Genomic DNA, 16,342 nt, shown 5'->3' on the forward strand with positions numbered 1-16,342 from the left:
GTCGCTATAAGTTTTGGAAGCTCACAGTTGGCTGCACACTCAAATGGAAAAGTAATTTTTAACAAATTATGAAAATGGTTTGTGGGGCACTGACACTAGGATACTGAAATTTCACTGTGAAATGGAAATAAAGTTTACCAAGAGACTAGACTTTCAATTAGAAACCTCTCTATTAAGAGCTTGCAGTATAAGATCAGTGCTCTCCCTGGCTCTTTTAGCCGGGTGCTACACCCGGCTAATTTTGGTGAGCACCTGGCTGTCATCGGCTCGCCTCTTCATGCTCCTCCTATGCTGTAAGCAGAGTTGCGTTGGACCTGCATTTCTCCCTTGCTCCGCACCCAGCTACTTTTTCATGCCATGTGGCTGGAAAAAAAATTCTGGGGGGAATACTGAAGACATTTTTGCAGTGTAAGTGTGACTAAAGACGGTCCCATTTGCTTTCTTTGTCATCAGGCCTTTATAGGTGTGGGTGATGGGCTCTGTGAGACAACAGTATCACAGTACAGGGAATTTTTTTGCAAAAGGAGACATGTCTGCCTCGTCAGACATACATTTTCTTGAAAAGAATAAGCCCTTCATGGTTATATATAGTTTCATGGCTATATGGCTTAAAAAAACAAAACATACCAGTAAAATTAATTCCCACTATTTGGCTCCAGTTGTTTCATCCAGAGAAAACCCTCCGAGAAGCTACAGCCAAAATGTAACCTCACAGGATGGCCATGATTATCTTTAACCCTCGTACAAACACTAGACTATATTTAGCAGGGGCCGATGTAGAGTCGGTACAAAAAAAAAAAAAATCACACATTCTAGTGAAAGAACGTATCGTTCTGAAGTAGCCCAGCAATGAGTCTTGTACAACACTTGGCCGCAAACTCTTACCCGCAGGATTAAGTCCCAATCCTTACAGGGAACAGTGGCATATCTACAGGGGAGCAGGCGTAGCTTGTAACAGAGGCGCCACAGGACCATGGATGCCATGCTTGTCCCGTGCATTCCAGTCAGACCTCAAATCAGATTAATTATGTTATCTGGGGGACGTGGCTATTAAATTAATATATATAGGGCACACTAGGCTATTTAATTATTTTATCTTGACACAATTATTTTATCTGGATGCTTGTGACTACTTAATTCATTAAGTAGTCACATGCTCTCCCCCAAAAAATATTATCTGGAGGCATGGGACTACTTAATTATTTTACCTGGAGGCATGGAAAAATGTTATTTTTTTATCTGGAAGCATGTGACTATTTAATTTTGAGGCACATGGCTACTTATTCTAAAATCTAGGGGACCATGGCTTCCTAATTTATGTATCTGGGGACATATTAAACTCTGGTATTTGGGTAACCCAGCTGCTTAATTCTGGTATCTAGGGATTACACAATTCTATCTTATAACACTATTGCGGCCTACAACCCCCCCCCCCCCCCAAAAAAAAATGCCTCTCCAGCAGTACTGAATTGTGGTCTCCGATTGCTTGTTGGACTGCGATATTCTACCTTGCCTCAACACCCTTTCAGCCATTTAAATCTCAAATAAAATATTTCTTTAGATAGGACTAATGTATAACTGTCCTCCACTTATACATTATTATTATTATTATTATTATTTATTGTATTTATACAGCGCCAACATATTACGCAGTGCTGGACAATAAATAGGGATACATACATTGCAACAAGGGGTGACAGACAGAGAGGTAGCAAACGGTTATACAACATAGAACAAGGTTATACATACAATCAAGGTATAAAATGCGGTTTACAGAAACCCGGCAAAACAAGTACGAGTTAGTCCACAAGAAGGGTGTAATTGCTGGGGTAGTAAAATTAAGACGGACACACTAAGGGAGGGGGGAGGCCCTGCCAAGGCTTACAATCTAAAGGGTGGGGGGGACACATAAGCTAGGCTATTTTAAAGAAATGTTTTTTGAGGGCTTGCTTGAAGGAAGGAGCGAGTCTGAGGGGGAGTGGAAGGGAGTTCCATAAGGTGGGGGCAGCTCTTGAGAAGTCTTGTAAGCGTGCATGGGAATGAGAAATGCGTGGGGAGGTCAGGCGGAGATCATTGGAGGACCGAAGGGGACGGGCAGGTATATATCTGTTGACGAACTCAGAAATGTAGGTTGGGCAGGTCTTGTACACAGATTTGTAGGTAAGGCACAAAACCTTAAAACAGATCCTGAAGCTGATAGGGAGCCAGTGTAGGGCTTCGCAGAGGGGAGAAGAGGAAGCATAGTAGTGGGAAAGTCTGATGAGTCTAGCTGCTGCATTCATGACTGATTAAAGGGGTTCAATGCGTTTTAAGGGGAGACCAGATAGTACGGCATTGCAGTAGTCAAGGCGGGAGATGATGAGGGCATGGATGAGAAGCTTGGTAGTGTCTGGGTTCAGAAAGGGGCGGATTTTGAAGATGTTACGAAGGTGGAAGTTGCAGGTTCTGGTAACATTTTGGATGTGTTGGCTGAAGGAGAGGGCAGAGTCTAGGGTGACGCCCAGGCAGCGAGCCTGGGAGGTTGGGCGGATGGTAGTGCTGTTGATAGTGATGTGAATATCTGGGAGGGTTGGTGCAGAGCAGGGCGGGAAAATTATGAGTTCAGTTTTATCCAGGTTAAGCTTCAGGAACCTAGCTGACATCCAGGAGGAGATGGTTGATAGGCAGGAGGAGACCTGGTCTATAGTGGAGGGGGAGAGATCGGGGGTGTGGAGATAGATTTGGGTATCATCGGCATATAGGTGGTATTTGAAGCCCAGGGAGGAGATGACTTTGCCAATAGAGGAGATGTAAATTGAGAACAGTAGGGGGCCCAGAACAGAGCCCTGGGGGACCAGATGTGTATCTGCTGGCCAGGTCAGAGATGTAGGTCGGGCAGGACTTGTGTATCCGACATGTCACATCATTCAGCAGAGACATCCTGTACTGGAGAATTTTAGTTTTATGACTAGTTCAGGTTTACAAAGTAGAAGAACAAGGTCTGAAGTCCTATCTACAAAAATAACACTTTTCTGCATATACTGTCTTTGTTTTGTGAAGCAGAATGATAAACTGTCCTAACAGCCTGGCCCAAGAGAATCGTGAAATTAATCTATGGTCTGCACTGGCATATGTCTGCAGCTAGCTTACATATTCTACAGACCCGCTCCTCCCACCACCCAATCTAACAGAGTTTCATAAAATGCTTTACTATCTTTTCAGCAGGGGGACCTCATACATTCTAGTTTCACCCCTACTCTGTTCCATAGTAAAAGGTAATCTGTAGTGGTCAGAATACAGATGTTGCACCTAGACGTGGTTAATAAGATGCAATTAGTTCAAAGTTGATGCAGGATTATTTGCGGACCACTGAGCTTTATATGGGTTGCATGGGGGGAAAAACAACGGTTTGTGCTGATCTCTCCAAGACTCTCCTATTCAAATCCCTTCGCTGGCTTCCAGTCCACTTCAGAATCAGCTTCAAGATCCTATGTTTGGCTTACAAATCTATACACAAATCCTACCCGACCTACATCTCTGACCTGGCCAGATATGTACACATCTGGTCTCTCACTTCGCTCCTCCAAACCACCCATGCATCTCACACTCCCATGCATGACTACAGGACTTCACTAAAGCTGCCCCCATCCTGTGGAACTCTCTCTCACTGCCCATCAGGCTTGCCCTCGCCTTCAATACCTTCAAAGAAGCCCTCAAAACTCACCTCTTCAAGGAGGCCTACCCCACTTCAACGCTGTTCTATCTCTCTCTGCCGAGAATGTCTTCATCTATCCCCCCTCCTTTTGTGTCACAACCCCTCCCTCTAGATTGTAAGCCTTTGGCAGAGCCCTCTCTCCTTGTGTATCATCCTTAATTGTGCATTCTATCCAGAATAAAGTGAACTTGTATTATTGGGACTACCCCTCCAGTGTATGATCTGGCATAGTATTATTACCTGTATTGTGTAGTTTATCTTATGGCTTATTACCTGTATTGTGTTGTATCATATTGCTTATTACCTGTATTGTGTTATCAATCACCCCTGTTATCATTGTCTGCAATCTTATGTATTGTAGAGCGCTGCGTAATATGTTGGCGCTATATAAATCCAATAATTAATAATCTCTGCTTCAACATTCGAGTTCAATTTCAGCTAGATTTCTGTGCAAAAACTTGTACAATTAATTTTCATGAAATTCTTGCCTGTAACTTACCAAAATGTGTCAAGCAAGGGTTAGGTATACATTTTGAGTATAATAGACGTTTCAAACACAAATTCATGTAAAAAAAAAAAAAAAAAAGTAAATGTAAATTAATATTCCTTTTCTGCCAGGCCACAATTTCCCCACTTTTTTTGGCAGTTTTCCGCATGCTTCTTTCTCTTTAAAATTTGTGTTCGTGTGTGAATTTGTGCATGAAGGTTTCCCGAGCATACTGAAATTCAAATGTAAACACAGATTTTTGTGTGAAAATGCATGCAAAAAAAAAAAACCCCGGAACCCTACCTTAGAAGTGCTGGACGACTTGTCCATACTGTTTTTACCTAATTTTACATGGACAAGTCAAGTTCATCCATACTGGCAGGAAGGATAAACATATACTTTAAAGCAACTGCCACTGCTCATACAGGGTTCAAACGACCATTACATGGCCCTCTAAAGCACTGGTGTAGAACTCTAGTTGATGAACTACACCTTTCCTGATTCAATCCCATCAATTAATTTGAGATGTGCCAAAAATGTTTGAGGACATCAACCCTTGAAGACTGAACATCCTTGAAGCTCAACATCCCTGCAAAGTCATTACTATATCTCTAAGGAAGTGGTAATAACATCAGAAAGCAATGTGTTCGAATGGAAAGCTGTTACTGGCATTTTTTGCAATGTCAACATAGCTGGAAATTACATTTTGTTTTACTAGATCAGCAAAATCAGTAAAAAGAGCATACTGCAATATTGATCAGAAGCTTGTTCTAAGCCAACATAAAAAGCACACTATATTTTACCAAGTGAATATGTATGTAGCTATAGACGAATGAAAACAGTGATCTGTTTATTTACAGAATTTAGATACAAAATCGCCTATCAAAACCATTAGTTTTTTTCCACCATCTCCCTGGAGATGCTTTGTCCTTTTCAGGGATTTTTTATTTATTTATTTTTATTGAGGGTGGTGACAGGTACATTATCTTCACAGTCTTTCTTTCCTTCCTACTTTTAACATATGCCCATTCTCCAGTTTTTGTGGCCTTGGCTTCACAAATTTCTCAGTCACACATCTAGGACAAGTCTGGAGCCAGAGTAAGTCCCTGTTCAGACTGTCAGCGTTTGTAGAATGCGTATAAATTCAAAGTAACGCAAGTCTAAAAATGCACGTATTTTTCTTGCGTTCCAATGCGTTCTCTATTGCGTTTTGCACACACACGTGACCCGGTGAAAAAAAAATTATGGGAACCGCAGAGAGAAACGTACGCTAAAACGCAATAGTACACGTTTTTTGATACGCATCCATAGACTTTCATTGCGTCCGTTTCTGTGCGTGACGGGCAGAACTGCATGCAGTAATGCGGTTGAGAAACGCATGCGTCTCATACGCATACATGTGAACGAGGCTATTGGAAAGCATTGATAGGCGTTTCTATGTGTATATTGTACCCATACGCATTCCCTCAAAAAACAGCTAGGAACGCACATAGTCTGAACAGGGTCTAACGCCAAAACATCTGACCTGCAAACTCATCCTGGATTTACTGAAAGTACAGATGGCAGCATTTTTGTAAAAGCATACAGAGAGCAGTCTCCATATCTATCCCAGAAGGTTACCTTTAAATAGTAGTAATCCTTATGAAAAGAAAATCATGATGTATCAAATAAAGTAATCCTCAAGGTATACCCGTTATATTGAGTAACTTGCTCCTGTTTTAATTGACTTTAAAAAAAACAAAAAAAAAAAAACACTACAATAGCCCCATTATGCCCACATCATGGTTTCTTGAAAACTCCTGCTGTGTTAAAGATTCACCAGTTTTCCCAGGCAGAACCCATCTATTCTACTGGTTCTCAATCAACGGATCTGTAAGCCAAGCACTATTATTCAAGAACTCATTCCTAGATATTAAGAATGTTGGCTAGAAACAAGAAACTGAGCATTTTTTTTCACTGATGATTATTAAGAGGTAAACCATGTTACATAAGCATAAATTACATATGTAATTGTTTCATCAATGCCCAACAGAGAATTTACCCAATTCTCCTTTCAGCTGAATTTACCTTTAGAAATACAGAAAGATTCTCTCTCTTTTTCATCCATGCTCTGTAGTTTTTCATAAATTAGAAGACTGGCCTGAAAAGTAACAAAAAGAGTTCAAAAATTGATCTAATACATTAATTTCTTTTTAACTAAAATTTGACCTTTACTCAAAGTCAGTTTAAACAGAATCAGTAGTAAAATGGTCAGAATGTGGCCAGCCATTCTCTGCACTATACTTGCTGAGTATACATATAACCAGATATACCTGTTATTATACGTTTAGTTTACTCAGGCAGCTTATCTAATTCAAGACAATCTGCTCTCTTTGCGCATTTATACAATTTGTATCACTTAATACTTCCTACCTTCCCAGCAAATGTAAAAGCACAGGAAGTTACATTTTTGGAGTTGAACTTTCCTACCTGCATTCCTCTCTACCCTAACAACTAACTACCATCCAGCAGTGCGTTACTCCTTCATAAACATATCTTCCATTTTTACCACCACAAACACTTAAAGGGGCACTATGGCGAAAAATTGTAAAATTAAAATATGTGCAAACGTATACAAATACGAAGTACATTTTTTTCCAGAGCAAAATGAGCCATAAATTACTTTTCTCCTATGTTGCTGTCACTTACACTAGGTACTAGAAATCTAACAGAAGCGACAGGTTTTGGACTAGTCTATCTCTCCATAGGGGAGTCTCAGGGATTGATTTATTTATTTTCAAAAGCACTTAGTGAATGGCAGTTGCTCTGTCCAACTGCCAAAAAACTGTGTAGCGAGCAGGGAGGCTGGCCAGCACCATTGTTTAAATCCTTTTTGGGAATATCTTTATAAAGAATAAAAGCCTTGCTGAGAATCCCCCATGAAGAGATGGACTTGTACAAAACCTGTCACTCAGATTTGTACTACCTACTGCAACATAGGAGAAAAGTAATTTATGGCTCATTTTACTCTGGAAAAAAAAACTTACTTCTTATTTGGTTATGTCTGCATATATTTGAAATTTTAAAATTTTTCGCCGTAGTGTCCCTTTAAATAAGATGGGGTAGGGTGCCCAGTGTCATGCCTGCATGATTGTTTGTCTCTAGGGTTTATCATCTACATCCCTTACTAATTCATTCAGCAGTGTGTAAACCACTGGAGCTATAAAATGATAGTAATAGTGTAATAATGGTAGCAAATACATTTACTCAAAAACATAGAAATAAGCAATATTGATAGTGGTTGAATAGTGTAATATTCTATGATAACAGTCAGGATATTGATTCGCAAATGCAAGTGATCATACTTATGGTGACCACACACCAAGGCCATTCTTTCGATGAGGGCATATTGTATGCGTATTTTAAATATGCTTGTTTATGCCTATTTTTAATAAATATAAGCAGGCTGTCCTTGCTGACCCCTTTAACAAAATGTTAATACTGATTTTAAAAATTGCTTACAGAAAAATAAATAAACAACACACAAAGCAATTAGGCATTAAAGAGGGTTGTAACCCCTCCCCATGTGGACCACTTTTTATAGGCCCCTATATATCTCACACTTTTTCCCCCCGTTACCTGGTCTTTGTGCATTTTCCTACATGCCGGAACTGTGTAGTGCCAATGGGATTGTGATTGACACGGAGCTAAGTTGCAAAAAAAAAAAAAAAAGAGGGGGGGGGGGGGGTTGGTTGGGGCAGAAGTGATGTCTTTTTTTTTTTTTTTACATAACAGGGCAACAGTTAAGATGGAAACCAGAAGAAATATTTTCTTTTTTTCATATCATATTTCTCCTAGATCTAACAGTAGACACTAAAAACAACAGGATGTGCAAGCTAAATAAGATTTTTTTTCAGTTAATATGGAGTTTCATCTCAATTTAAATAATACCAGATGTTAATACTTTATGGCACCTTAAAATGTATCAAAAGGCAAAAAAATGTTGGGATAGGAGGTCAGCAATGGCTGCCTCCATACTTCTTTTACTGTTTTTTGTGGGTAATATAAAGTAATATAAGAGTGTTAAGTTATGGGTGCAGATCAACTCTCAGACTCGAGGTCCATCTACATACATCCCTCAGCACTCTTATATTACCTGATGAAGTGGCTGTTTTTTGCAAAACACATCTGTTAGAGTCATAACCTTTTTGGAAAATTGGCCAATTACAGTGGTTTGCAAAAGTATTCGGCCCCCTTGAAGTTTTCCACATTTTCCCATTTTACTGCCACAAACCTGAATCAATTTTTTTGGAATTCCACGTGAAAGACCAATACAAAGTGGTGTACACTTGAGAAGTGGAACGAAAATCATACACTATTCCAAACATTTTTTTTTTAAATAACTGCAAAGTGGGGTGTGCGTAATTATTCAGCCCCCTGAGTCAATACTTTGTAGAACCACCCTTTGCTGCAATTACAGCTGCAGTCTTTTAGGGTATGTCTCTACCAGCTTTGCACATCTAGAGACTGAAATCCTTGCCCATTCTTCTTTGCAAAAAAGCTCCAGCTCAGTTAGATTAGATGGACAGCGTTTCTGAACAGCAGTTCTCAGATCTTGCCACAGATTCTCGATTGGATTTAGATCTGGACTTTGACTGGGCCATTCTAACACATGGATATGTTTTGTTTTAAACCATACCATTGTTGCCCTGGCTTTATGTTTAGGGTCGTTGTCCTGCTGGAAGGTGAACCTCTGCCCCAGCCTCAAGTCTTTTGCAGACTCCAAGAGGTTTTCTTCCAAGATAGCCCTGTATTTGGCTCCATCCATCTTCCCATCAACTTTGACCAGCTTCCCTGTCCCTGCTGAAGAGAAGCACCCCCAGAGCATGATGCTGCCACCACCATATTTGACAGTGGGGATGGTGTGTTCAGAGTGATGTGCAGTGTTCGTTTTCCGCCACACATAGCGTTTTGCATTTTGGTCTCATCTGACCAGAGCACCTTCTTCCACATGTTTGCTGTGTCCCCCACATGGCTTGTGGCAAACTGCAAACGGGACTTCCTATGCTTTTCTGTAAACAATGGCTTTCTTCTTGCCACTCTTCCATAAAGGCCAACTTTGTGCAGTGGATGATTAATAGTTGTCCTATGGACAGATTCCTCCACCTGAGCTGTAGATCTCTGCAGCTCGCCCAGAGTCACCATGGGCCTCTTGACTGCATTTCTGATAAGCGCTCTCCTTGATCGGCCTGTGAGTTTAGGTGGACAGCCTTGTCTTGGTAGGTTTACAGTTGTGCCATACTCCTTCCATTTATGTATGATCGCTTGAACAGTGCTCTGTGGGATGTTCAAGGCTTTGGAAATATTTTTGTAGCCTAAGCATGCTTTAAATTTCTCAATAACTTTATCCCTGACCTGTCTGGTGTGTTCTTTGGACTTCATGGTGTTGTTGCTCCCAATATTCTCTTAGACAACCTCTGAGGCCATCACAAAGCAGCTGTATTTGTACTGACATTAGATTACACACAGGTGCACTTGATTTAGTCATTAGCACTCATCAGGCAATGTCTATGGGCAACTGACTGCACTCTGACCAAAGGGGGCTGAATAATTATGCACACCCCACTTTGCAGTTATTTGTAAAAAAAAATGTTTGGAATCATGTACGATTTTCGTTCCACTTCTCACGTGCACCCCACTTTGTATTGGTCCATCACATGGAATTTCAATACAATGGATTCAGGTTTGTGGCAGTTATATGACAAAATCTTGAAAACTTCAAGGGGGCCGGATACTTTTGCAAACCACTGTATGTCATTTACATGGAGGTGAGCAAACACTTAGGCTGGTTTCACACCAAAAACCAGCATCAGCATTGCATCCCGCCCCCGACACACCGTCAAAAGCAGGCCTTCAGGGAACACCGTGCTATTGCGTGTTGTTCCCTGTCTGGCCACCAGCCAAGCAGGAAGTGACGCGCGCGTGACATGTGCTTGCCGTCACTTCCTGCTTCGCGTATGTGAAATTGTTTAAATACACTTCCGCACATGCGTGCTGCAACTTCGCATTTGGTGTTTTTTTTTTAAGAATTCACGTGTCGCCAGACTAACTTGACTTCTGCCCCGACGGAGACCGCCACAATTCGACACAGCGTTAATGTAGTTCTTGACCTGCGTCGGGGATGCAGTGAAAACATCACTTATGTCATGTCACGCCGTATTGTCGCAGTATGAAAGTTCTTATAGACTTTCTTTGCGCGGCGGTGCAGTAAAAATACCGCACTTCCTCAGTGTGAAAAGACCCTTAAAGTTCCTATTTAAACAGTTTACAACTATTTACTATGGCTCTTGGGTACCCTATATATTTATTCCAGAGGTTTATCCACAAATCACCAAGTAGTTTTCACCACTAGAAAGGGATCTTTCACACTAGCTGCAGGGCATAGCTCAGGCTGAGGACTCAATCACCAAACATCTATATTGAGACTTCCTATTTGATTCTATTTGGCAAATTTTGTTTTACGCAGTGGAGTTGGGTGGCCCTATAGGCTTATTCTGAATGGGACCTTGCCAGCATGTAGCTGTGGACAGTAGCAGTGCTGATAAGTTAGCACTGCTTGGCTCCACTGCTGGTATGAACACCTTAGTATGTTTGTATAACATCAACTGTACACCCTGCCAGATGAGAGCCAAGAAGAGATTCATGGAGATGCAACATGGATCATTAAAGCATGAATATTTAGCTTGAAAAAAAAAAATCATATAAAGGTTACTCTTTTTCAAATTATATTTGAAACAGCATGCTATGGAGAGAGCTGTACTAACAAATGACATAAAACAAAAGTACTCACATAAGCATCTGAGGCAGCATAAAGCCTCTGCTCATCACTAAGGGGAAACCTGTCCCAGCTGCTGCAACGAACTGAATCATCCTTCAGGAGCTGCTTACTGAAGAGGTGCTGAACCAAGCCATTTAAACTCCACTTTTCTTTACATTTCAGCTGTGTGAAGAAGAATAAATGTATGTTTGTCAACTAGTAATGCAGACAACAAAAAACTATTAGAGAATTACCTTCTGGAATAGTTGGTGTTCATTTTCTCTGCAAAGTTGAAGGACCACTATCCCGAAAAATTTTAAATACATTTAAACATATACAAATGAGAAGTATTTTCTTCCAGAGTAAAATGAGCCATGAATTACTTTTCTCCTATGCTGCAGTCACTTACAGTAGTTAGTAGAAATCTGACTGAACTGACAGGTTTTGGACTAGTCCATTTCTTCATGGGGGATTCTCAGCAAGGCTCTTATTCTTTATAAAGCTGGCCAGCCTCTGTGCTCTCTGCACACTTTTTTGGCAGTTGGACAGAGCAACTGCCATTCACTACGTGCTTTTGAAAATAAAGAAAACACTGAGAATCCCCCATGAGGAGATAGGCTAGTCGAAAACCTGTTGGTTCTGTCAGATTTCTACTTCCTACTGTAAGTGACAGCAACAAAGGAGAAAAGTAATGTATGGCTCATATTACTCTGCAAGAAACATACTTCTTATTTGTATGTGTTTACATGCATTTTAAATTTGATGATTTTCATTTTTGCGATAGTGGTCCTTTGAGAGAAAAATAAAAAGCAATCTCATTTATGCCAGGATTGTGTGACAGATTATTAAATGAGAAGAATATAAATGACTCCAGAATACTTTCTCATGCAAATGTACCTCTGATGCATGGGACTGTTTTTAGCCAAGTTCTAGCACAGTGCAGGGTACCCCTCCCAGTCCTTTAGTAAGCAGTGCAGGAAAAATGTTGCATGTATTGCAGAAGCTATTTTAGGACACTGCAACAGAGCTCCTGTACATTGAGAGCCTCAACATCCATATTAACCACTTCACTACTGAGGGGTTTTTCCCCTTCTGTACCAGAGCAATTTTCACCTTTTAGTGCTCCTTCTATTCATTCGCCTATAACTTCATAATTACGTATCATAATGAAACAAGGTTTGTTTTTTTCGCCACAAATAAGGCTTTCTTTGGGTGGTACATTTTGTTAAGAAATATATTATCCTAAATGCATTTTAACGGGAATATAAGAAAAATAAAAAAACATTATTTCTCAGTTTTTGGCTATTGTAGTTTTAAAATAATACATGCTACCGTAATTAAAACCCACACATTTTATATGCCCATTTGTCCCGGTTATTAAAGCGTTTAAATGATTTCCCTAGTACAATGTATGGCACCAATATTATATTTGGAAAAACAGATGCATTTTTTTCAATTTTGCTTCCATCACTAATTACAAGCCCATAATTTCATAAATTACATTAATTTACCCTTTTGACATACATATTAAACATTTCAGTCCCTAAAGTAAATTATTTATGATTTTTTTTTCTTGATATATGTATGTAATTTATTAACCTTCCTGGCGGTAAGCCCGAGCTGAGCTCGGGCTATGCCGCCGGAAGGCACCGCTCAGGCCCCGCTGGGCCGTTTTGCATAATTTTTTTTTTGCTGCACGCAGCTAGCACTTTGCTAGCTGCGTGCAGTGCCTGATCGCCGCCGCTACCCGCCGATCCGCCACTATCCGTCGCGCCGCAGCCGCCCCCCCCCCCCAGACCCCGTGCGCTGCCTGGCCAATCAGTGCCAGGCAGCTCTATGGGGTGGATCGGAATCCCCTTTGACGTCACGACGTCGATGACGTCATCCCGCCCCGTCGCCATGGCGACGGGGGAAGCCCTCCAGGAGATCCCGTTCTTTGAACGGGATCTCCTGATCGCCGATCGCGATCGGAGGGGCTGGGGGGATGCCGCTGAGCAGCGGCTATCATGTAGCGAGACTTTGTCTCGCTACATGAAAAAAAAAAAAAAAAAAAAAAAAAAAAGATTTGCTGCCCCCTGGCGATTTTTTAGCAAACCGCCAGGAGGGTTAAGGTAACTATAGGAGGGGGTGGGAGGCAAGGGGTTAATTTTAAATGTATAAATTGGTCTTTTTAGTAAAATAAATGAATGTAGGTGTAATTTTACTATTTGGCCACAAGATGTCCTCGCAAATTATTTCCTATTAGCATACTATAAGAACGCTAACAGGAAATAATGCATGGCTGTGTTACTTCGCAAGTTATAAATAATCGCATTGATGCCGGCGATCAGTGACATGAGGACTTAGATTAATGAATGGGAACTGCGTTGTCGCTCATTGATCTCCCCTCTAACGGGCGGTGACAAATACCCATGCAGGAGAGAGCGGTGGACGTTCACCTCTGGGCAGGAACTGAAGTGGATATAATGCCGTGCATGGCATAAGTGGTTAATTAAACAGGCAGTTCACCCTTGTTATTTCTACAGTTATCTTAGCAGAACTTCATATAATTTAATACAGGTAATGATACTCAAAAGTAGCTAAAGAAAAGCCAGACAGTAAAGAGAGCAATGATCTGCAGCTAAACATGACAGTTTTCACTTATAACCTAGAAAAAAGAACCAAATAATCCTACTTAAAAAATAACCACCCGACAGAGAATTTATCCTCCACCTGTAGATACTAATTTTAAACAGTGGCAAGCTCCTTGCGTGGAAAGGCTTGCAGGACCATACCTTGCAGCCCTGGGTCCCTGGTTCAAATTAAAGTCAGGGCACTATCTGCAAGGAGTTTGTATATTTTCCCTTTGTCTGTGTGAGCTTCCTCCAGGCACCCCTGTTTCCTCCCACATCCCAAAAACATACAGATAAAGTGAATTGCTTCCCCCTAAAAATTGGCCCTAGAGGGATTAGATTGTGAGCCACTCTGAGAGACAGTTAGTGACAAGACTATGTACTCTGCACATCGCTGTGGAAGATGTCGGTACTATATAAATATTAAATAATAGTTAATATGACCCTGAATTAAGTTCATACATATGAAGCCAATGTTATCCTGAAACAGAATTGTTAAAGCTACACTTCCTTACCATGAGTCTCTATTTTGAGCTATACAGTTGCAAGAATAGAGAAGTGAATTTTGCCTATAGTAATATGCACTTCAGATTCGCCTGACTGCTGCTCTCTCAGATATGATCATTGATCAACCTTTACCTTCTGATGGTACATGCTATAAGCTTTCTGCATGTATATAAAGGGGGTTGAACAGGGATCACATGGGAGCAAGCGTAGCTGAGCTGCAGTTTTATTTCAATTTTGACTGAGCATTATTAAAGAGAAATTAATATATTCAGGGCAATTAAGTTGAAAAGACTACACATAAGGAAACTCCACTGCAATCATTTTCCTCAGTGCATTTTTGTATCATCTGAAATAGGTTAACAGTGAGGCTGCTCTGTCCTAAAGCAGGGTATAGAGACAGGAAGAAAAACAGAAGAGCAGCACATGAAATCAAATGCAAAAAAACTTAATGAACATAAAATAAAAAAACAAAAAAAACCAAACACAAAACCAAAGTGATCATATTCCTTTGTTTTACATAGTCACAAATGTTTAAGCCGCGCAGCCTGCCAGTCCATTACTCCTTCCACTATTCTTAGATTCAAGTAATGTCAGTGCAGTGAAAAGAATGCTAGGGAAGCACTATTATTTGGCCTGAGGAAGCGGGCTCAGACTTGCGAAACGCGTTGCCAGTGCATATTAAATTTCATTTCTATATGAAGTTTTCTTTAGTTAACCTCTTGAGGACTGCAGGGCTAAACCCCCCTAGTGACCAGGCAATTTTTGGTAAAATTGACCACTGCAGCTTTAAGGCCAAGCTGCAGGGCCGCACAACACAGCACAGAAGTGATTCCCCCCCCCCCCCTTTTTCTCCCCAACAACAGAGCTCTCTGTTGGTGGGGTCTGATCGCTCCCCCCCATGTTTATTTTTTTTTAATAAATATTATTGTTCCTGTTTTTATTTTTAAAAAAAACATGTTTCTTTAATTATGTACCCTCCCTCCCACCCCACAGCCAGCCAATTACGGCGATCGGCTGTCATAGTCTTCTGCCTATGAGAGCCGATCGCTCTCTTGTCCCCTAGGGGGACAGCCGTGTGACACGGCTGTCCCCAGTACAGTGCTGCTGCCGATCGCAGCGCTGTACGTGTATAAAGATGGCGATCACGCCGTCTAACAGTCTCAGAGACTGAAGGCGGGGCGGAGCTCCGTCCCCAAGCAGGAGATGGCACGCGATCTCCTGCAAAACAGAGCCCCAGGACTTTACGCCAATCGGCGTTAGGCGGTCCTGAGGCTGCCGCCGCGGCCACGCCCATCGGCGTGACGCGGGCGGCAAGAGGTTAAAGGACTACTGTAGGGGGAAAAAAAAAAAGAGTTGAACTTACCTGGGGCTTCTAACGGTCCCCGCAGATGTCCTGTGTCCGCGCAGCCAGTCACCGATGCTCCGGTCCCTACCTCTGGGTCACTTCCGGAATTTGCTACTTTAAAGTTGGAAAACCACTGTGCCTGCGTGGCCGTGGCCTCCTTGCTCCCGCTAACGTTACCGGGAGCGTACTGCGCAGGTGCAGACAGTACTGGGCCTGCGCAGTACACTCCCGATGATGACAGCGAGAGAGAGGATGCGCCTGCGCAAGCCCAGTGGTTTTCCAACTTTAAAGTTGCAAATTCTGGAAGTGAACCGGAGGTGGGGACTGGAGCATTGGTGAGTGGCTGCGCAGGCACAGGACATCTGTGGGGGACCATTAGAAGCCCCAGGTAAGTTCAACTCTTTTTCCCCCTACAGTACTCCTTTAAGCTATTTCCTTTTTCTATGCTTAGTTTTTAATTAATTTTATATACCTCTGGCCACCTCTTTTTATCCCCTGACTTTGTTTTACAAAGTCAGTCACAAATTTTTAAGCCACACAGCCTGCCAGTCCATTACTCCTTCCACTATTGTTAGGTTCAAGTAATCTGTCAATGCAGAGAAAAGAATGCTAGGGAGGCAATTAGTGCTTTGGTAACAGGAAGAGCCACACAAGTGTCACCATTCTTACCTCATGTCTCTGTACACACTAGCACTCCTACACATATGGTACAACTGAAATGTGTATGTCTAGTTCTTGCCTAACTGAGAACACACAGTCCAAAACAAATTTTCCAATAGAGAACTACATACTTTTTCATTAGCCAGATCTGTGAGCTCAATAAATCCTTTCAGCTTCACATCGGTATCACTCAGCAGTTTCCACTGATCCCCTTCAATGCCCACACCAACCTTCTTTAGTG

At 41.5% G+C, this 16,342-nt stretch overlaps 1 protein-coding gene across 1 annotated transcript in view; it reads right to left on the minus strand.

Moving 5' to 3' along the window:
• The window catches only part of WRN (WRN RecQ like helicase), a 191,810-nt gene that overhangs the window by 159,753 nt on the left and 15,715 nt on the right, over positions 1-16,342 (minus strand). Inside the window, exons 2-4 of the mRNA XM_068233620.1 lie at positions 16,233-16,339; positions 11,011-11,160; positions 6,249-6,321 (exon numbers count right to left, since the gene is read on the minus strand). Coding sequence (XP_068089721.1) covers positions 6,249-6,321; positions 11,011-11,160; positions 16,233-16,339 — 330 coding nt within the window. The remainder of the gene's footprint in view (positions 1-6,248; positions 6,322-11,010; positions 11,161-16,232; positions 16,340-16,342) is intronic.

The sequence above is a fragment of the Hyperolius riggenbachi genome, chromosome 1 (genome assembly GCF_040937935.1).
Source record: "Hyperolius riggenbachi isolate aHypRig1 chromosome 1, aHypRig1.pri, whole genome shotgun sequence".
Classification (NCBI taxonomy): Eukaryota; Metazoa; Chordata; class Amphibia; order Anura; family Hyperoliidae; genus Hyperolius; species Hyperolius riggenbachi.